The 23,718-nt window shown below is 40.0% G+C and overlaps 1 protein-coding gene and 1 long non-coding RNA gene across 5 annotated transcripts; one reads left to right on the top strand and one right to left on the bottom strand.

The window, feature by feature from the left end:
• Positions 1-12,272: 12,272 nt before the first annotated feature.
• Positions 12,273-20,470, bottom strand: LOC129189275 (uncharacterized). The gene is made up of 4 exons (XR_008572775.1): positions 20,422-20,470; positions 19,612-19,707; positions 17,404-18,590; positions 12,273-16,183 (listed from the first exon to the last, which is right to left on the bottom strand). It is a non-coding gene; the product is annotated as an uncharacterized LOC129189275 (long non-coding RNA).
• On the top strand, positions 13,116-22,610 carry nrl (neural retina leucine zipper). 4 transcript variants are annotated; one of them, XM_054790805.1, is made up of 5 exons: positions 13,116-13,274; positions 15,240-16,034; positions 16,113-16,394; positions 18,408-18,623; positions 21,478-22,610. In XM_054790805.1, the coding sequence occupies exons 2-5, from the start codon at positions 15,426-15,428 to the stop codon at positions 21,634-21,636; spliced, it is 1,266 nt and encodes a 421-aa protein (XP_054646780.1). In that variant the 5' UTR covers positions 13,116-13,274; positions 15,240-15,425; the 3' UTR covers positions 21,637-22,610. The 4 variants fall into 4 exon arrangements, with proteins under 4 accessions (XP_054646780.1, XP_054646777.1, XP_054646778.1 ...); XM_054790802.1 differs by having other exon boundaries at positions 16,113-16,403; XM_054790803.1 differs by lacking the exon at positions 13,116-13,274 and adding an exon at positions 13,305-13,453 and having other exon boundaries at positions 16,113-16,403.
• Positions 22,611-23,718: the final 1,108 nt, after the last annotated feature.

The raw sequence follows: 23,718 nt of genomic DNA, 5'->3' as shown, positions 1-23,718 counted from the left end.
TATAGTTCATGTTAGGTTAATCGGAGACTCTAAATTGTCCATAGGTATGAATGTGAGTGTGAATGATCGTTTGTCTATATGTGCCCTGCCATTGGCTGGCGACCAGTCCAGGGTGTACCATGCCTCTTGCCCAAAGTCAGCTAGGATAGGCTCCAGCATAGCCCGCGACCCTAGTGAGGACAAGCAGCATAGAAAATGAATGAACGAATGAATGAAAGTTAGTTAATTTAGCAATTTTATGCTTAATTTAGGCCAATAATAAGTACAATTTGCTTAAATTGTGATTTTTTTAAAAAATAATAATAGGCTCAAACACAAAACAGTGATTATTTATTAATATTTTTTTATAAAACTGCAATAGAGTGAGGGCACGATGTTCAAACCGCAATGTAGCGAGGGATGACAATCCAAGTTTAGTTTCTATATACTGTTGTCCCTAGAGAAGATATGATAAAAACGGCTGCTGAAATGTGAGGGGTGTACTCACATTTGTCAGATATGTTTCAAATCTGTGTGAGGATGAGGGAGAGGAGCAAGAGAAGGGGGGGCTGAGGAGGAGGAGGGTGCAACAGGGGGAATGAATTAACAGATTTAGTGTCATCTCTCAGTCTGGGAGGGGAGCCAAAGTATCGACCACCTTAATCCCCTCATCATCCCTCTCTTCCTCCTCCTCATCCGCCTCTACAGTTTGGGTCTGTCTGCCGCCACCCCCTGATTTTCCACCTCTGTTCATCTGTGTGTTTTTTCCTTACCTTCAGATTAAAGACATTTGTTTGTACGTGTCAGCGTCTACGCTCTAAGCCTATACCAGACTCAACACGACTACAGATGCCCTTATAGACACTGGCGACTGGTCATGGTTTTATTGGTTTCGGACATGCTTAACATATTACATAAAAATACAACAACATGTCTGAAAAGAAGAGGGAAGAAGCAGATCTTATTTAATCCGACCGCTTTGCCCCCATGTCTAAGCAATTACTGATAGTTTGTTCACTTCCTGTGTGTAACATGTCACCATGTCAGGGCGGAAAAAAGAATGAAGAATGTGTAACAATAGATGCAGTGATGCAAGAAAATGGAATAAGAAAAAGTAGACAAACATAATGAATACAGGAATAAAAAAGTGCCAACGATTGTGTAATGCAAGCTATATCGCAATTACCTATTAATCATGATACATGAATGGAATACATTCCTTCATATTGTTGCATCCATGCCGCTGAAATGTAAAACCGATCACTTCTCGTCAGATTTAATATTGCTGGTGTCGTCCACAAACAAATTCATATTGGAGATGTTTTTGAGAGGCTACATTCATAGAAATATGACTTTCGAAAACTTTAGAAATGTTCCTCTTACTTTTTTATTGACTGACTCACGGGAGGTCCGACAGGCACCAAGATGTCAGCGTGTGAACGGAAGCGGTTCGATGGCGATAAGTGGGGGCATTGATCCGAGGCCCGGATCGACGGTCGAAGGCGCTGGGTGGGGGCGGGGGTGAGGTAATAGCCGGGGGCTCCTCACAGCTTATGTCTTCATTACAGACAGTTTATGAAGACACGGGTATCTGTTAATCTGACACTAGTTTCAGGGGGAGAATCAGCGTTAATCCCATGACTAGCCTGATAAGTCCACTCACAATAAGACCCCACATGTGGACACCAACGCACACAAACATAAACAAGTGGTGTGTTTGTGTCAGGCGCCATCAAGGGTGGAAAAACAATAAAAAAAACATGTTACTGACATTGACATTTAGTGTTAGATATTTTCAGATATAATTCACACAAGGTCCTTGAGGAAAGAAGACTACAGCTATCTTGGAAAAAAAAGGGATATCAATTCATATCAGTATCATTTTTTTCTGCTAATAATAATAATATCACAGCCGGAGTGATGACGCACATGACACAGCAACAAGCTGGCTAGCTTAGAATGTCCGTGTCTGAAATGATTTCCAAGTTTCACCTTTGGATTGTAAATATGCAATTTGCAATGGTGGTAAAGTTGGCTATGTGTATTCCGTTAATAAAGGGGTGTCCAAACTTTTTCCAGAAAGGGCCACATACTGAAAAATGAAAGGATGGCCACTTTGATATTTTGTAAAGCAACACGTAGAGATATGCTAAGAAGCTATACGTAGCTCAACAAAAAACATAATTTCACCTTTGTAATAGGTGAAATGCAACTAAAAACGATGTTTTTTTCCATAATAATACGAGTTTATTCCTGTAAAATTGCGACTTTTGTTTTTCATTCGATTATGACTTTTTTTCTTAATATTTTGACTTTATTCCCATAAAATTACAACAGTTTTTTTCCCATTTCTGCTGGGGTTTTTTTCCCAACTACAGTATATCATTTCAGCTTTCTTCTTGTAAATTTTCTTCTCGTAATTATAACTTTAAAATGTATCTTTACTTTATTTCAACATTGTTACTAAAATGATATTTTTCCTCATTTTACAAGTTTATTCTCAGAAAATCGCAGTTATTCTATTTTTTTCTCTTAATATTTTGACTTTATTCTGGTAAAAATTCAGCTGTTTTTTGGTATAATTTTGTAAATATTTCAACTTTCTTTGAATATTTTGACTTTATTCCAATGTTATAAATTTACACACAAAAAATACAACTTTATTCATTGTTTTTGACTTTTAAACATTTTTTTTTTATTTCAACTTCATGCTACTAAAATGAAATTTTTCCTCATACTATTACCTTATTCTTCTGAAAGTATGGCTTTTTTTCCTTGCTAGATTACAACTATTCTCTTATTTTTTTTACTTTTGATTGATTTTCCCATTCTTGCTGTTGTTTTTTTTAAGTTTCCTTGTTAAATTAAATTTTTAGACTGTGCTGCGGGCCAATAAAATCACAGCCGCGGGCCGCAAATGGCGCCCGGCCCGCACTTTGGACACCCCCGCTTTAATACTTCTAATCTAATATATTTTGTTCATGTTGCGTTATTGCAGCAAAATAACAAGCAGCCACATGTGATGTGATGAATGAGCCCATTTTATAATTTCACTGATTGTATTAGTTCATAGTTTCATACTTTGCACTTTACACTGTTCTTACACGGATGTTTGTGCCACGTAGAAATGTGCAGCTTTCCAAATTGTATCATTTCCAGCATTATTTATTTGGATTCTTACTTGTGAATTTATTAAGACTAACCTGTCTTACTTGTTGACAGAAGAACAAGTTATTTTAGCTGACAATTGTCACGATTCTTTAATGACTTTTGTTGAGACAGAATGTTTAAAATAAATGTGCGTATTTACATTGCGTATTGGAGTATTTGTATTATTTTGCTGTTTATTCATGAAATGCATAGAGTCATGTCACAGTAAAAAAAAAAGCATCATGTGTTCATTCATTACAGGGCATGTGACCTGACATTAGTTTGAGGCAGTGGTGTCCAAAGTGCGGCCTGGGGGCCATACGTGGCCTGCGGCTGTGTTTTTATTGGCTTGCGGCACATTCTAAAAATATAATTTAACAAGACAAGTTAAAAAAACAATCAATAACAAAAGCAAAAACTGAGGAATCAGCAGCAATTTTCCAAGCATAGAGTCAAAATATTAATACAAAAAAGTTGTAATCTGATGAGAAAAAGTCGGAAGAATAAGTCAGAGAATAACGTTGTAATGTTAGGAGGAAAAATAACGTTAAAAAGCCTTTTTTTTTTTTTTAAGTCGCAATATTATGAGAAACAAACAAAACAACGAATAAAGTTGTGATTTTTGGAAAATTCGATTGGGGAAAAAGTTATAATATTGTGGTAAATTTAGTATAGTTGCTAAATTGTATTATTTGAAGTTATTATTACAATTTATTACACTACATTTTATTATTTAGTATTAAGTTATTAAAGTGAATGTCATATAGTTGGAACATTTTGACATTTGCTGAAAAACGGCTGTAACGTTAATAGATTAAAGTGAAAATGAAAAAAGTCGCAATTTTAGAAGAACAATAACAATATTATGCCAAAAAATAATATCATTTTAGTAGCGTATATTTGATATATTGGTCATGATATTATTAAGGAACAAAACTAAATAAAAATAACATTTTTGGAAAATTAGGTTGGAGAAAAAGTTATATGAGTGGGCCTTACATCCTTTCATTTCTCAGTATGTGGCCCTTGGTGGAAAAACTGTAGATGCTCCTGGTTTGAAGGAAGAGCTGCAGCCAATATTGAACCGGTGGATATCGGTATCAGTAATAAAGTGTTGGACAGTATCGGTATAATCTGATATCGGCATATCAAGCATCTCCCATTCAAATCAATCCAGTGTAAGTCAATATATGCTAAGCTATTTGAACAAAACCTCAGCATCTTAGCTCTGTGTGTGACAAACTAAATTAGTGTAACATCTAATAATACATCTCATTAATCATTAATTCATTTTTACAATATGCCGAGGGCGCACTTTAGACTCCCATACCCGTCACACAGTCTTTTGCCACTTTATTGTGTCATTTCCAACTAAACGTTACCCCGTCAACAAATATAAATTCACTTTAACTTGAAATTTGACCAGTGGCGAAATAATCTTTTTTGTCGTCATTTTTTCACGACATTTGCGGCGCCCTCAATGGGCTAGCATGCTATCATACTGAATACTGCACAATATGTAGTTTTATAATGATTAGACAAACGATCAATAACTTATGGGAAATTAGTTGCTCAGTCCTGTCCGCGCCCCTGCAAAGTCGTTTTGCTTGATGGTGGCCATGTTTTTCAACCGATTTTGTTCCAATTTTACACACACATGCTTGTCTGTCCTCTAAAGCTGTGTACCAAATTTCAGATCATCCCAACTTTGAGGTTTAATAACGTCACCGTGTGGTGTATTTGTCAAAAAATGTCCCGTGTCACAATAATGATGACACATTTTCACTGTTTGGTGTGAAGCGTTTCAGAAGGAGAAGCATTAGCTCACACGAGCAAATAAATACATGCAGTATGTGCAGGCTTTTCACATTTATTGACATTATGTTAGCTAGTTTGCCTTTGCGATGCCACTTTGAGGCATCCTTGAGGGCGCGAGCTGCAAATATAAGTTGTCCCTTTAAAAATGGCTATCCCCCGTCATTGGCCCCTCTGTCACCTTGTTAAAAGCTTTGATAGCCTTCATCCTTTATCCGCTGAGTGGCTCTAAAGGTCAAGCGGGGTTATGAAACAGGAGCCCACACGATGGAGTGAATCTCAAGCTGTTTCCTTATAAGAGACATTATCGTCAATACAAATATAATGTAATGAGGGCGTGACAGCACTATGAGGATAGACTCCGGTGGTGGTAATCGTTGGGGCGAAGTGGAGAGGTGGTGGTCCGCAGGATCTCAACTAACTCGGCCTGATCCCACAGATACATGTCCTAATCCGGGCTAACGCGACTACAAGCATCAAGCTTACACGTCTCACCTCACAAGGGGCCACCTCCCACCCTCGCACTGACGAGCTGTCTCCTTCACTCTCTACACACACGTGGCGCACACACACGCGCATGCAGAAGCTATTGATACGTTAGTGGTAAGAAAACTAAAGGGAGTTTGGTTCAAGTGTCCAACAATTTCTTTGAAAGCTTTGAATTAGTATGTACCGCTAGTTAAATACTGCTACTATCTCCAGTGTAGCCATGGGCCGGGTTACCAGTTTCAAGGTAAACCACGGTATGAAAAAGTCACGCTTTCAATACCACTAAATTTGTCCCTCATACCATTTTTGCGGTATGAGAGAAAGTGGAGGTCCAGCACGGCCACTACGTGGAAATGCTTTGCCACATTGTTCGCAGTTGGAACTGGGCTTTGCTGTGTTGCCAAAAGTAGGGCATAGACAGCACCGGCGTTAGCTGCCTCGTTAGCACTGTTGTCGCCGTTGTCGGTCGACATTTTACTCATGTCGTGGGCCACCAAGTGTGGAGATGCGATTCAGAACGACTCAAGAGTCGAGGATAAGTGGTATGAACAGTTTCCTCTCTACTGACCAACAAGCAACAACCACTTAACAACATCTCAGTTGCTAATCACATGACCCAGAAACAGACCCAGAAACAGACGTTTGGGGAAAAGTGTGACCTGCACATTCGCCACTATAAAATAACGTAACATTGCAAGACTTTTTAAAAAATACATTATTTATGTTGTGACCTTGGTGGCCACATGATTGCATTTATTTGCATTTTAGTTAGTTTTTTTTGTTTTTTTACTAAGGAAATATTTATTGTGTTGTGGATTAGCCACAGTAGACTGCACAGAATTCAGTTATTGTTTTCTTTTTTAATTCATACTCCACTTTCATCGTGTTTTGAATTTCCTTTCCTTTATCAAGGTACATTTTTTGGAGCTGTAACTATAATATATAATATATAATAGCCCAAGGCTATCATTCTGTCTGAATCTCATTCCGGCCCATGGCTGTTCTAGTGTTTACCATTCATTCATGTATTGGTGGTAATGACTACTTCTCAAAGGTCTTCAGGACTTTGGATTCTGCTAAAGTGCTACAAGCTACTGCGAACGAGTGCGCTACAAGCTAAGGCACGGTAAGCATACCCCCGCCTCCATTTATTTAACAAAATAGTTTAGGATGCACTTACAGACTAACTGTGTTTGCAAATGCAGGAGGACTGACGGTGTGTTGGACATGGACTATGAGGTAAGTTCCTCTGTGTGCCTCAGACTCTTTGTCCCTCACCCTCGCTGGAAGCCGTGTTGGTTTTGCCGCTAAGCTTTCCTCCGGAAACACAAACGATTGTGAGATAAAGAGGTTAAAAGACAGGACAAGAGGGGGGAGAAACTAAAAAAAGGGAGTAGAAACTGCTCCAAAATATACTGTATGTAGTGATGTCTTTTGAATGCCTGGTGCTACCGTTTAATGGCTTGCTTGGTAAATCTTAAGGAAAATTCCAAGGAAATGCACAACAACTGCTAAAAAAAGGAGCTTCATTTTGTCATGAGTCAGCATGTCAGTGTGTTGGCTGTGCAAATCAGATTTGTAAAAGGCACTATTTACTCACTGACTCCTTAACGAGACACCATGAAGACACACAAGAGATTAACAAGTTTAGCTTTTAAGGAGTGCTGGGAAATGCTTGTTATGCATTTCTCTGTCTCATTGACTTAGATGGCTTGAGGGGGAAAAAAAACAGAATTAATTAACAGATTTTGAGACTAACCACAAGAGGCAGGACAGTGTGGGCAAAATAAGGGGGGGGTTGCTAATTTGAGAGAAGGACAACAAACCAAAACTTTGTGGCGATCTCCAAAATCTACCATGGAAACATACAACCATAGATGAAGACAAACTTATTACAATTTCATTTTTCATATGAAAATGTATTATTTATATATTTTTTTATTTCTTTTTTTGGAAATATGAACCAATTATCCAAAACTACAGTCCAGTTAAATGTTGTATTTTTAAAAATGATACCACTTACAGCCTGAGAGTAGTATGTTAGAAAATGTATTAGATAAATGTCTTAACTGTATGTTCTATTTTATTTTTGTTATTATCATTTTACAAATTATAGTAACATCGACTGTAGAGCCATTAAGAATCAACTAAATTCCATAAGTACGGAATGTGTAATAAATGACCACATATAATTATTAAGTGTGAATTGTAAAACAAATTTCAGAAAAAAAACACATACAAATCCATTATATGAAACATTAGTGTCAGATTATGACCCATCCTCATCATTTTCTATTGCGGAACTAGAAAAGCACTCGGAGAGCGCAGGCCTCTGCCAAGCGCCATAGTGCCCTCATATTGTAATTTACGCTATAAATATTAGTCATAGATTTATTGTATCTACATATTCTAATTGATAATGTTAAACGTTAGCATGCTAACACCTAGCATAATAGTGTTAAGTGTTTATATAATGTGTCTAGCTTTGAAAATGGCTAAAAATGCTACTATGCTAATGTTGGCATGCTAGCAATGCAACATGCTAACACATGATAGTGCCCAATCTTTATATAAATTTCTACCTATGAAAATGGCTAAAAATGGTACTATACTAATGTTAACATGCTAACAATGCTAACATGCGAATGTTAGCCTGCTAACACCTAGCATGACAGTGCTAAGTGTTTATACAGTATATGTGTCTACCCATGAAAATAGCTAAAAATACTACTATGCTAATGTTAGCATGCTAACGTAGCATTACAGCGCACTCTACAGGGAAGGCTAAATGTCCCGAATGAGTTGAGAATTTTGACTTTGGAATGGTCTGAATCGATTCAGAAATTTGGAAGTAGTAAGAACTGTTTAGATCAAAGGCATTTTGTACTCCGAAAAATGGGAATGTCAAGAAAAGTGGCAATTCTTGTGGAAAATGGCATGAATGTCCTTCATTAGTTGAATACTTTGATGTTGGAGTAGTGTGAATCAGTTGAGAAATGTGGAAGCAGCTAGAACTCTAGATCAAAGGTATTTTGCATTCCGGAAGAAAACATTGGGGAATTTTTGTGCTGCTTATAGCGTGAATGTCCTGACTTTGGTGAATTGGTTGAGAAATGTGGAAGTAGTAGTAGGTAATAGCAGTTTTACAGAAAAGTGTGAATTTTGGGAACATTTTGAATTCTTTTTTCAGTACAAACATAGGTAGCCTGAATGTCCGGAATGTGTTCAACAGTTTGATGTTGGAATGGCTTGAATCGGTTGAGAAATGCGGCAGTAGTAGCAGGTAGTAATAGTTAGTTCTACGCAAAAGTGTGAATTTTGGGAAAGCTTTGGATTTTGGATCACCCCCAAAATTTTATCAGTTATTCCATATGCCGTTTCTGACAATTCCTGAAAATTTCATCCAAATCCATTCAGAACTTTTCAAGTTATTTTGAACACAGTAAAACAGATAAACGCCGGCAAAAACATAAACTCCGCGCTGCGCTTTGCGGAGGTAATGAGCCAAAGCAAAGGGGTTGTTATGCTGTAATGCTGCAAGTGTCCACTATGAGGTAGCACTGAGTCAGCCCACCTGTACTCTGAGTGTGTACTGTATATTTTTGTATAGTCAGTCTGGCTGCAGCTATCAAATATTTTAGTATAGGGGGATTCTACTGAAAATTCCTTCAATTAATCAAACAATAATAAAGCATATTTTTGCTTGGTTAATGAGCAATAATAATAGAAGAGAAAATAAGACATTTCACTTAATAATGGACAACCAACTGGTCTCTTTTTTTTAGCGAATCAATAGTTTCTTAAATTCACATTGTACATTACGATCAAACTGTATTTTTCCGGGTCTGATGGACTGCATCAGTGATTCCCAACCAGGGGTACGCATACCACTAGGGCAGTGCTTCTCAAATAGTGGGGTGGGCCCCCCTGGGGTAGGGCTCCAGACTGCGAGTATACAGTAAATGGTTGCATTTTGCGACTAAAATATGAGCCATCGCATGTAAATTTTTCATCTACTCGTGCATGTGCGACCAGAAAAAAGAACACTCGCTGATAAGACACCCTTATTACCCTGAAGTCTGTAAAATGTGTAGTCCATTGACGACAGCTTGTCACACGCTAAGCCTTCATTCCCATTCGATCGACTTTTTACCATCTTTGTTTATTTTTTGCTCTCAGCTCTTGCTCTCGCTTTGAGTAGCTCACCAAAGAATATTTACTTCAACTCTTAGAGTATTTTTATAACGCTTCAATTCAGATATGATGCCAGTATTGAAAAATGAGCACAAAATAGCATAAAGACAATGAGCCCACTGTTTGAGTGGAGATGTGCTGTGTAAATAAAAGTCAATGTTGGCAGTCACATAAAACACAAATAGCTCACCTCTCCCTTCTTTTTGTCAAAGTAGCTTTAATAGTGCTGGAAGTAGGATGCAGCTGCTCTATCATAAACCTGCACACTCATTTTGTACTCTTTTATACTTTCCTGTTTAAGCAGGACAGATTTCTATAAGAAAGATATTCAAATTGTTATTTTATTCTGTTAACTGTGTTATTTTTAAACAAAACAATACATATGATTGAACAATTCCTTTCCCATGTAAGTATTACTCTAAAACAGGCATCAAATTCAATTCAGGTTTGTGTCAAATAGTCCGTTTGTTTCACACAATTAAAGGCAAAACCCCCCAAAACCAGCAGGTTGGCTGGCCCTGCCAACAAGGTGTCCCTTCATTATTTTTACAGAAGCTGGCTACCTTAGCAGTTCATTTGCCCATTTTTTTTATTATTATTGAATATGTTTTGTTGCTGACAGACTTGTGCTCCACGGTGAACTGTCAAGGGGGGCATGAGAGGCAGAAAGGACTTTCAATATTAGTGCAGAGCTGTCAATGAATTTGTCGTCATTTGCTCTTGAATACGCTTGTATGCTTCACTGCTCTCCATTTTGTTGCATTTCGCTGCTTTCAGTTTCGAGTTCAGTCGGTACAGTACAGATAAATAAATAGATATCAGTTTCTCAATAGTATTTCAAATCGGAAGGGGGGGGGCGCGAAAACATCTCTGTCCCCCAGTGGGGGCATGACCGAAAATAATTGAGAACCACTGCACATACGCAAGCTGCAGGGCGTACATGGAAACATTTCATTTCCAACATAATAAGTAAATAGGCCGCACGGTGGCTTAGTGGTTATGTGACATGTTGGCCACACAGTCAGGAGATCGGGAAGATCTGGGTTCGGATCTCCGTTCAGCATCTCTGTTTGGAGTTTACATGTTTTCCCCGTGCGTGGGTTTTCTCCAGGTACTCTAATCGGCGACTCTAAATTGTCATAGGTACGAATGTCAGAGTGAATGGTTGTTTGTCTATATGTGCCCTGCGATTGGCTGGCAACCTGTCCAGGGTGTACCCCACCTCTCGCCCAAAGTCAGCTGGGATAGGCTCCAGCGTACTCGCGACTTTAGTGAGGATAAGCAGTTGGATGGATAAGTAAATATTGGCAGCCATTTCAACCTGACAATAAAATGGAATATGTGCACTAGAACTACAGTAGTTTCCCCAGGGAGACAATAACCTGTAGCACAGCTGCGCGAAACAGTTGTGTTACATTCTACTTTTGGAGAATTATCAACACGTATGAGTCAAGGGGTACTCATCCTATGATCAATACACGTCACAGTGCTGTGACTTGCTGTTTAGCCTGAAATGCTCCCGCACTTTTGACATTTAACAAAAGAAAAATTATTTTGTTACTTAGTTTTCCATCTCTTTCGTCATCATTGTTGTTTTCCCTTGCCTCTTCCATCTTCTTGCTCCTTCAACCAAACATCCGCTTCTTCCTCTGCGTGGGTGACATACGCACGACACGTGACAATTTCTCGAGGTAGAGAGAAAATTTATCTTATTTTTTTGTAATCGAGGTATTCTAATTACTGGAGGAATCGTTTCACCCCTACTTGTCAGCCCACTTGTATGCTACGTGTAACAGAAATGACATACAGGTATGTTTGAGTGTATGTGTGTTTGTGTTTATTGATCTGAAATTCTGTCCCCCCCATTCAAATTTTTTTAAACTGAAATTTTCTGAGGTCCCTGACATGCCCCCCACCATACGGCGTCCACATGTATATACTGTAACATGTAATGGATGTGTGTGTGAATGTGTATCTTTTGATGTGTTTATCATGTTAATCATGTCATTGTTTGTGTAAGCTAACTCTTCTACACCTGAACTGCTGCACACAAAAGAGTAAAAATTTGTCAAAACATGCTCCCCTACTGTGTCACCTGTGCTATTAATTTTCTGCCAAATACACCACATGGTGGCGTTGTTATTCAATCCCAAAGTTGGACTGACATGAAATTTCTCACTCAGCACTACAAAAGAACCTGCTGTAACTTTGGGGTATTTGGCTGAATCACCATGAAATTTGGTAAACACCTTTAGGGGACTGACAAGCATGTGTGTGTAAAATTTGAGCAAGATTGGTTGGAAAACATGGCTGCCATCACACAAAAAGTATTTGCAAGGGCACAGGTGGGACTTAGGAACCAACTGTCCATAAGTCACTGACGATTTACCAACTTTGAGGATATCTGTATTACATGTAGGGAAGGCCAGATACCACTATTCCGTGTTCGATACCAATACAGACACTGCAGCATTGTATACTGTACATCAGGCTCGCCAAGCCTCTTAATCTGGCCCACCGGGCATTCCCAAATTCCTTTTTTTCCAACCTTTAACATCGAAGCTGTATCTGGCAACATGACTTGCAGTACTATTGTGGCACACTTGAGTCGTACAGGAAATAGTCAGATGTAATCTGTAGCTTGTACAAAAAGGCGATCCATTTTGCAGTGTTTGTCGCATCGGTCGCAAAATATGTTGAGGAGGTTACAACACTCTTGATAGCCAGTGTTCTATTGTTTATAGCTCATATTGTTGTTGCTACTGGACTACCCAGCATGCCTTGCAGGCACTTATAAACAACAGTTGTAAGCTATGTGTTATGTTTAGTGCTTAGTTGTTGTTTACCACCCAAGTAGTAGTAGTATTTATGTGATGCGTTAACTTGCTGTGGATGTGTTTTAATTTGGTTGCACCGTCAGGAGGTAAACATAACAATTGAAGTTTACGGGGTGCTACTTTGATACACTTTGTACACTGAAGATGGTAAAAACCAATCCAATGCTTTTGTCAAAGCATTGTAAACTATCTAAACAAAACACCTACAGTGCATCTTGGCTTTGGGTTGCAGGTTACAAAGCAAATTAGTGTAATATCAAATACAATATCTCATTAATAATTCATTAATTTTATTTTGACAATATGTCAAAGGCCAATAAAAACAAGCTGCGGGCCGCAAATGGTCTCCAAGCCGCACTTTGGACACCCCTGTGGTAGCGTGTCTTCCAAAGTATTTTGACCACAACCCATAGGGGTGCCAAAAAACTGTATGTAACATGCGATGGATAGAACATAGGAGGCCGTGCGATAAAGGTGTGGATGCAAACTGTGTGTGTGTGTGTGTGTGTGTGTGTGTGTGTGGACAGGGAGCTAGACAGAGGGAGTGAGAAAAACAGTGTGGGGGGGTGCACATGCCAGCAAACCATGTGAGGGGACATGGCCGGTGTGGTGGAGCTGGGGGGTGGGGGGGATTGTTGCAAACAGGGATTTGCAGCAGTGGGGAAAGAAAGAAAGGGGGCAGTGGCACTCAGTGCATTATCGACACTCACACACTCTGTCAGTCACACAGTCAGTGCGTCCATTATTTGTGTGTGTGTGTGTGTCTGTGTGATGTTGACAAGCGCTCATCCTTCATCTCTATGACTGACGGTAAGTTCATACTTTTCTTTGCCAGTGTGTGTGCGCGTTTGTGTGTGTGTGTGTCATGGTGATTCTGGTCCAGACCCTGACCAAGGCCTCGGTGCATCACATCACTTGTTTGCTTTCCGTCCCCGTCCAGCCATAGGGGTTCAAACTAATGAGGCGTACTGCAGAGACACAAGTCAAAGGTGTTTTTTTTTTGTTTTTTTTAATTACATGTTCATTTTGATCACAACGATTTTATCTGAAGGCCTGTAATTAGCGCTGGAATAACTTTCCTCCTACGCTGCTGGTATGTCAGCTGAAACATTTTACATTGTCTGACAGTTAGAACTTATATATACAGGATATATATATGACTGTTTCAAAAGTGTTTTTTCATTGCATATTAGAGGACATCCACTTGTAAACCCGACTTGAGGAGATACATATTTAGCATCATTTTGCAAATTAAATAGTTTCACCTCTAAAAGTGTGGTTGGGTTCCTGCTGAAAGTATGTACTCTGGATTACTCAAACAGTAATTGGATTTGGCCTCTGAGACTTGTGAATCTTTGTGTCAAAAATGATTAAGCCCTCTCAGAGTTCTCGCACGTCGACATATCTCTCACATATTGAAATATTAACAATTATCAAGCCTTATTTGAAATCTTCGTTTCTTTTTGGGATGATTAGTTTGTGCGACTTGTGCTATTGTTAAATGTGTTAGATAGAGGTTTATATCATTTCACATACTGTATCATGTGGAAAAACTTTTCATAATCGTTTTTTGTGACTATGACTATAAAGGACATTGGTGGCGCCCCCTATGGGTTGTGGTAAAGATGTTATAGAGGACATGCTAGCAAACATGTAATACAGATATCATCAAATCTATATAAGCGTTGCACAAATGGAGAGTTAGTTGCCAAGTTAGTTGCGAAAGCTGTGTCCCAAATTCCATGGCGTGGGTGTTGTGTGAAGCGCATTGAGCTGTTTGAGAAATTTCAAGTCAATCAGACATACGGGGTCAAACTTTGGGTGTTTAATTTGTATGAAAAATAACAGCACAGGCGACACAGTACGCATGCATGTTTTGACACATTTTCACCCTTTTGTGTGCAGCGGTTTGCTAGTACAAGAATTAGTCCACACAAATACAATAAATGAACATCTACCTCCTGCCTACGTGGATTGACACAGATTGAGCGTTTCGTCACTGTGAGATTTTTTTTTTTTTACATAATTTATTTATTTACAGGGCCAGTGCATATTAATAAATATTTCTGTCAATATGCCAAAATTAGCCAAGCCTAAAACATACCAAAATGTTAACTTTTTTGTGTTAGTTTAGTTATATGTATTTTAGTTGTGATTCTGTGCATGTATTTTTTATTTTGTCTTGGTTCTTATTCTATCTTATTCAATCTTACCCTGTTCTTATTTGCTATAACCTGTTTTTACCCTTGTGAAGCACCTTGGCCACCATTGGGATGTTGTTAGGTGCTATACAAATAAGCTTTGATTTGATTTAGATTGGTATTTGTTCAGAATTAACATACATCCTGCTCATTAGATTTGATTATTAATTATTACTATTGCTATTATTATTATTATTATTATTATTATTATTATTATATCCCAAACATTCCACTTTGTGCCTAATTTGATGTGATCTTTCCACTGAAAAAAAATTGTTTTTTTCACAACAAAAAACAAAACCTCCAAAAAAATCGCTACATCAATGATTAGGCCTGAGGTTGTTCAAAAGATTTAATGTGGTTAAAGTGAAAACCTATTTATATATAACATTTTTATTACACGTTAACATGCACGACCATTTTGAGACCCAACGGTAAAAAGATTAACTTCCAAGGTTAACTATATGAGCTATTTTCATGAGCAATGCGTGGATTTTAATGAGTTTTGGCTGTGATGATAGTTTTTGCTAGTATTGATGATATAACACTTCTCTGACTTGCTTCTTTCCTCCAGGACTAGAAAGACAAAGCCAAGGACACAAGGAAGCCCAGTTTAAAAAAGAGGAAGCTTCTCAGTCAGTCTACTCCCTGTCACCCGCCCTGCTGCTGTCTATGAGCCGCTCTGAGGTGCTGAGTTGGATTTCCCAGCGTTCCTGACAGTAGCAGAAAGCCTGTGGAAGCAGCAGCAGCAGAAGACACCATGTCCTCACCTTCCCTCCCCATGGCCTCCCTCCCCTCCAGCCCGCTGGCCATGGAGTACCTCAACGACTTTGATCTCCTCAAGTTCGAAGTGAAACCCGACACGCCTCCGCTCTCCGCTCAGTGCACGTACCCCAAATCTGGCCTCCCCCATGACCCTTCCAGCTCGCCGTACGCCGGCCACCCTCCACAGGACTCCAGTTTGAGCTCCAGCCCTTACAACTCATTGCCGCCCTCTCCGACGCTAAGCGACGCCCACCCTCCGCCTTCGGGCTCATCCTCCCTGTCTTCGTCCTCCTCCTCCATCTCCTTCCCGCTGTCCATCTCCAACAGCTTTACGTCGGGCGTCAGCTCCGGTTCTCAGGGGAACGTAGACGGAAGCCCGGCACACAGTGGGGCTCAGGGCCCCACTCCGGCCTCACTGGAGGATCTCATCTGGTTTGCGGCGCTGCAGCAACAGTTTGGAGGAGAAGTCACGGGGCCCGCTACACTGCTGGGCGCGCTGGGGGGGAGTGGCGACAGAGAGAGGGCGCCAGTCAACAGTTTCCTGGGCTGTGAGGACGCCGTGGAGGCGTTGCTGAACTCGGCTGCTGCCGCCGTCACCTCTCAGGTACCTCTTGTCTCTTTAGTCCATCATCCACCTTCTGTCATAAGGCAATCTTTAGCTTCCATCCCTCCATCCACTCAGTTTCCAGGTCTTTCTCAGAGCTCCAACAGCAATCTGGGCGACTCGGGCAGCGACAGCGGCGCCGACGTGTCCTGCGCCAAGGGGACAGACATGTGTCATCGCCCGCTCGTCTTTCTATCCTCAAACACCCCCTCACTGCCCAACGCCACCGCCACCTCTGCTCCCTATCCGCAACCACTCAGCCCTCAGGGCCGCCTCGTCCCCCACCAGCATCACCACCATCATCAGCACCATCTTCACCACCCCATGCATGGCGGCCATCACCATCATCATCACCCACAAGTCAGTCAGGTATTAAGCTGTTAATAGTCTCAAACAGGACTATTTCTGTCCCTGAAGGTCTAATGTGTCATATTGCACTAAATAAATATATAACTGTTGTAAGTATTAAAGGTGCCATATTGTACGGTTTGTCACTAACCGTAAATACTGTAAGTCTCAAAAGGCCCCACAACGGTGTATTGGTGCTTTTAGTAAGTCCTACTTCCAACATGCTGTTTTGTGTGTGTGTAGCTAATGCTAATGAGCTGTGTTTGTCCACGCCTGTCTCCGACAAGAGTGTGTCTCTAAGAAGCACTATTGTGCACTTTATCCATTTGTTGCATAGTCACTATAAAGGCTGAACTATGATCCAGCATAGCCACTGCGCCGGCGTCTTGATCCTGTTAGAGCTCTTCAGTGTGCCCTGTGCACATGACTTGCAAATTCTCTGCCAAACTGCCCGGGGCAGTGTTTTCCCGAGAGTGAGCAACCACAACTTTCGTTGACTAGCTATTTAGCTTGAGTAGTACTAGTGAAGAACGGCAACTGAAGCGACACACAGATCATCGTTGAATCTGAAACTAATCTTTTTGAAACAACAGAACAACACTTTTATTGTACGCGCCTCAATTTGCTCCATTGTTTCTTGTTTTGGCGGACTTTTCGGCACTTTTGCTTTATGGGAGGTGCCTGTCAAGCTCCACCGCAGGGTTTGGAGTGGGAGGAGCAAGCCGGCATGGTGATGCTGTAGCATAATGAAGCCTTAACTCTGCACTGGTCCAATCTACTGTAGTGGATGCTATATTCGGGGCGTCCAAATACAACCTTTTCTACTTCTGATATGATACAGATATTGTAGCCTTGAGTATCATCCGATACCGATATCAATCTGATCTGAAATCAGCACAAATCATGCACAAATGTATTCCGTATTTTGTAGAATGTTAGAAAAGGCTTGATGGAATGATATTACTCCAAAAGTGAATAACAGTCAGCAACAATAGGTATGAGAAAAAAAACATTTTCTCACGTTCGGAGCATGTTTCAGATGGGGGCGGGGCTCTCGTAAGGATCCTCATGCTGTTTTTTGGATGCATGATGTGGTTGGTTGTGTTGAACTTCCCCGGTTTTGTGCCACCGCGAGGGACTTGTTGCGTATGGCGGGTTTTGCAGTCGGCTGCGACATCTTTTCCGGACTTTGGCGAAGGGTGCTGCCATTTGGTCGACCCTGCTCCTTCCTTGTTAGTACTGTTGTTGTGATCACATGGTGTCTGCATGGACTCGGTGCTTCTGAATAGAAATACTGGAGCAAAGTCTGGAATAGACTGCTTCCAAAGGAATGCTAATATTGTACATTTTAGATGCATGCCAATATACTCCTATTCAGATCAATATTTAGTCTTGTAATCAAACCTGTTTTTGTTACAAAGCTATCCCTCCACTTCAGTGCCTCTTCTCTCCAAAGTGGAGCAAACAAGTGAGGGAGATGATAGATTTTTCTCATGTTTGCGGCTCATAAACAGGCTCTAGGCACTTATTGCTGTTAAGACATCGTTAAGAAAAGTCACTTTTGCATAATAGGGGACTTCAAAATTCAATTTAAGCACAGCGATGCAGTGAATTTTGTGTTTTATGAGGGTAAATTGGAAATGAAAGCCTGGGGACTTGCTGGTTGAAGTTAATGATGCAAAATAAAATGCTGGCTTTCAGAGAATGTACTCTATTGCGTGCACGCAGCATTCAGGTATTACATTTCAGAGTACTTGTTGATGGGGATGTCTGAGTGGATCTTTGAGAGCTCTATATGGAGCGCAGTGCAGGCTTATAATAATATCTGCTATTATTGCCTTGCGTAATCCTGATAACTGTCACCCACACTTAGTCCGATTACGTGACAGATTATGGCCATGTGCTGCTGAAATGTTCCCTCTGACAAGCCACAATAACACTCGCCATAGTATAAATATATGCAATGCCAATCATCACTAGCATGTGTAGCACTGAATAAACAACATATTCTCCATCTGTTCGCAGTGTGGCGTGAACGAGCGCTTCTCCGACGAGCAGCTGGTGAGCCTGTCGGTCCGCGAGCTCAACCGCCACCTGCGGGGCGTCAGCAAAGACGAGGTGGTGCGCCTGAAGCAGAAGCGACGCACCCTCAAGAACCGCGGCTACGCCCAATCCTGCCGCTACAAGCGCTTGCAGCATCGTCATGCCCTGGAATCGGAAAAGCATGTGCTCACGCAACAGGTAGATAGATGGATCCCATATCTTGGTGCCAGCACAATTTGAGTGGGATTATTGTAATGTGATTTAGGCCTGCAATTATTAACAATTATTCTCTTCGTCAATTAATCTGAAGCTTGTTGTTTCAATTAATTGAGGAATCGTTAGGCCCTGAATAGAAAGCAATATGAACCAAACACAAAGAGCTATCGTTTTGGTCCGCAACATAGCAGAAAAAAAGACAAAAATGTTGATGACTGTTTTCCAAAGTCAAAGCTGATGTGTGTGAATATCTTGATTTGCCTAAAACACACAGATTTTTTAAAGAAATTTAAATATATTCAAATTTGAGAGGCTGAAATCAGAGGACATAAAACCAAACTAGTTGTTGATTAATCGGATGATCGATTAATCATCGATTCATGGATTCGTTGTCGCTACTCTCATGTGATTGGTGGCAATACTTTGTGGGGTTAATTTAACTGTTTTAGTTTTTTTAATGAGTGTGTGAAAATGATAAACCCTAACCTAAGCCTGACCAAAGGTGCTTAACTTTGTTTTTGTCCAAATTCCAATTTAATTTACATATACTGTGGTAGCTCGGTTATTAATTCGGCCCAAAAGGTCAGACAAAAACCCAAACGCACAAATACCGAAGCAATTTTTCCCATAGAAAATTAATTAAATCCAATTAATCCATTCCAGACACCTAAAAATATGAACAAAAAAAAAAACACATTTTATAGAGAATAATTATTGTTTTACATGCAGGAAACACAAAAAGTATACTGGAACACCAGAACTCTTAACACAAACGTTTTCCACCGGGGGCCACTTACAGAAAAATTCAAGGTTGTGGGGGCCTTTTCGATATTGTTCCCCTTTCATTCACTAAACACATACAACTACTCTGACATTGGATATATTTAAAGCAAAAAACATCTCTGTGTGGAGGCACATATTTCTCATTAAAAATATCTCAAGGGACACTACCAAGCATGCCATGTCTTACTGTGTCAAATGGCAACAGGTGGATACACAGGTTAATTGTGTACCTTCTGCCATCAAGTGGAACAGCATTCATTGTTCTGCCTGTCAGGATACATCGCTGGGATAGATAGATGAACAAAGATACATTATTTGTAGTAAGTGAATAATCATTTTCCAACCAATTGCGTGATATTGGATAATATACCACAGCACACTGATGTGCCAAGGCACGGTGGCACACTATTACTGATGGCAAAGTAAATAATTAGTAATGAGATATCCTGGAGTACTTAACAGTTAACAGTTTCTCACAACCTTTTATGTTTTCTTTTCGTGCCACTGTGGTGCTATTGTAACTTGCCTGCTTCACACTGCTGGCACCGGGGCTCATAAGGCTGAGGGAGTGAGGTTTACCAACTTACACTTACGCAGCCGCACTGGCTGGCGTCCGTTATATTAGCATTCCTTTGCCAAATTGTGATGCGGGTTCTACGATACACCCGTGGACTAACAAAAAACACGCCGCGGACCGGAAATGGACCGCAAGCCGGACTTTGGACAACCCCGCGATTTACACATGCTGTGCTTAAACACAGCTAAAAGCTCAGCAAAAACAATTGCACGACAACAGAAGACGATTCAAACCACAAGTATTTAAATGTAGAAGCGAACAGTCCATAAATCATAACTGCAACAGATACAACGACCTAGCTTGAACACTGACGTTAGCCGCTCCGAACGGTGTTAAGTATATTCCTCCTACACTTAAAACCTACTGGACATAAAGCAAAACAGTCATATTAAGAATCGATAAATACAAATTTTGTCTTACCTTTGCTGTTTTTCTGTTCAGAACTTTGTTTCATATGACTGAAGCTTCGGGCTAAGCCATTGTTTTGTGTTACATTGACATGACTCCGACTACGCAGACTTCCGTTTTCTCGTAGGTGGACACACCTTATTATATTTATTTCTAACAATGGGGTGTTTTCCAAACAAGTTTTAGAGCAACATCTTTCATAGCAATCAAATATAAAAAACAATATTGACCAAGAAATAAATGCAACAAGTGTTGGAAGAAGTGAAAGGTGGAATATTTTGACATGGCACAGGGTTTAAGAGGTTAAAGATTACATATTATAGTAATTTTAGTCTCAGAGGGACCACAATAGTCTATTGGAAGTGTGTTGTCCAAAATCTCGTGTCGTGTCGTGTCGTTTCGTTTCGTTTCGTTTCGTTTCGTTTCGTTTCGTTTTGTTTCGTTTCGTTTCGTTTCGTTTCGTTTCGTTTCGTTTCGTTTCGTTTCGTTTCGTTTCGTTTCGTTTCGTTTCGTTTCGTTTCGTTTGAAAGTACTTTTAGTAAGCCTTACTGGGAAAATGCTGTCATTCGTGCCTGTAGCATGCTAATGAGCTATGTCGTCCTGAGTTTGTAAACAATATAACAATATACAACATATTTGAACAACACAACAAAAACACACAAATATTTATGAGCATAAACATAGAAGAAAAATGAAAAATATCAGTCACCACGCTCATACCAATACTACCCTGGTATTGACAATATCGATATTTGGATGGATCCACTTTATAGCAACACTAGCATAGCTATGTGAGCTACAGTGCTAACATTATGCTTACATTTTGACAGCTAGCTAACTATTTGCTGTAGAAAAACATAATGAACAAACTTACAGCTCCCACATGTGTAGCTGACTGACGGTTAGTTGCGCTCCAGGCTGCATTTTAAGATGTGTAGCGAAGCCTGGGGGAGGGTGTTTTCTGTTCATGACGTCATGACAACACAACTTCTCTCAAAAGCGTGAAGTTATTTTTGCGTAAAGTCATCCTTAGATGCCAACAAATGTAACTTGTTTTCCCTTCCTCAGCTGGAACAGCTACAGTGTGAGCTGACTCGGGTACTGAGGGAGAGAGATGCCTACAAGGCTCGGTACGAGAAGCTCCTCGGCAACAACCACGGCGCCGGCGAGGCCCGGACAGGCCGCGGCGGCAGCCCGCCTTCGCCACCATCCGACTTCTTCCTCTGAGTGGAAAAAACATGTGATGAGAGCAAAATGGACTGTTGGTTTTAGTTGGGCTGAACTCAGCTCTAGGCTGCTTTTTGGACTACACTGTGAATGATCGTTGCACTTGCTCGGAAAGGGGGTTGGGGGGGGGGGGGAGATACACTATATGAGCAAAAGTCTTGGGACGCAACCGTTAATCAATCAGTGGTTCGGCTGGATTGTAATATTGTAATTATGCACATTAGCAAGACATTTGAGACAATTCTTCCAGCATGACTGTTCCCCATCATTCTTCTGGATAAAGAAATTCACTCCAAAAACTCCAGATTTTACACTTTTGTCCATATAGTGGCATGTGAAATGGTTTTATTTTGTATTAACACTGCTGAGCATTTTCTCTATGCAATAATAATAATAATAATAATAGAGTCTCCAAAGACTGAGGCTGGAAAAATGTAGTTATTATTTTTTTAAATACTGTACAAGAGGCTGCTAAAAGCTGCAGAGATGTGAGTAGTGCAGTGGTTTGGACGACATATATACAGTACATATATATATATATATATATATATATATATATATATCCATGGCATCCAAGCTGTTGTTCGCCAGCTAATATTTCACAGTTGCCTACCAAAGTGTTCACAGCTCACCAGGACTTGTTATTTCTTTTGTAAGATGAATCACGGCACGTTGAAGAATGTACAAGGATCATGGCCAATCTTCCATGAATAGTGGGTCAATTGTGCTTGTTTTCAAGCAAAAAAAAAAAAAAGATGTATTTTGTGCTAGCTGGAAATGGCACCTTTGAGTTCTGCTGTTTGCTTGTGGGTTTGAACATACAAAGAACTGCTAGTTGAGGTGTGCTGTAATCTAAAGGCGAGGGGAACCCCATCACAGCAGAGTGTGCTTTGTGTGCTGGAGTCCACTTCTAAGCTAGTCCAAAAGCCTGAATGTGGCACTGCTGTGGGCTACACCATCATCATCATCATCATCATAAATAACATTGCAGGGAAACAATCAATTCATGGAGACACCCCTCTTAATTGTCCCATGAAGGCATTGCCAGGGTTTATGCATTAGAGCTATTTATTTTGTTTTGGGTGTATTTATTCATTTATTTATTCAGTATTTATTCATTGTTTAACTCTGTACTCATTCTAATTCACTCATTGTTATCCCATTAGTGTGCATTTGACTTTCTTACGCGACAAGCTGACCCAAATTAAGATTTTTTTTTTTTTTAATATTTAGAATGACTATTACAAAAAAGAATAATAATAATGATGGCCATTAGGAAGGGTTCCTGCTCCTACTCTAGTGTGGTTTCACATGAAATAAACTTGACAGACTTCAACATACACTGACTCTGTTTTTATATGAAATCAACTCTACACTGCAGCAATTTACTGACCCCTTCCCATGTGCAGTCGTCCTGCGATAAATGAAGTGAAGTAGGATTCAATATTAATAAACAGAATATTTTCGTAGCTAAAGCATAGAAAATCTGTTTATGACTTTCTAAATACGTTTTTACCATTATTAGAGCTGTTTAGACATAAAATATTTACTATACTTCTATCGTCTCCTTTACACTCCTATTATTCTTTGTTTACACCACATTGCACAACACTAATGCGCAGACTACGGGATCACTGCAGGGACATAAGGGGCCGCTCATAGCATAAACAAAGCTACCAACTAGTTAGCCTCTCCAGTTTACTTATTCTAAACTTTAATATGTTTCAAATGGAGTGAAGGACAACGTAAAAAGCCAAAAACTTACCACTTCCACACGGAATGGGAGTATAACCTTTTTTCACTCTATCATGACGGACATGCCATGGCTGACTCCATGCACTGTTCTGGTAATGTAATTTATGTCATGTCTCATCAATGTAACTAATTACTGACGCGTAGTCACCAGAATACTACATATGACTTCAATATATTTTAACTAATAATAGGCCATAGTCAACCGCAAAACAGAGGTCATTCATTAATTCATTTTTGAAAAAACACAATAGCGTGAGGGAGCGATGTTCGAACCGCGATGTACAGTAGTGAGGGATGACTGTATTGTAAAAAAAAAAAAAATTGCAC

This window comes from Dunckerocampus dactyliophorus, chromosome 10, assembly GCF_027744805.1.
Source record: "Dunckerocampus dactyliophorus isolate RoL2022-P2 chromosome 10, RoL_Ddac_1.1, whole genome shotgun sequence".
In the NCBI taxonomy this organism is placed as follows: domain Eukaryota; kingdom Metazoa; phylum Chordata; class Actinopteri; order Syngnathiformes; family Syngnathidae; genus Dunckerocampus; species Dunckerocampus dactyliophorus.
Note: the sequence above shows the minus strand (reverse complement) of the source record. Positions and strands in the feature narration are given on the sequence as shown.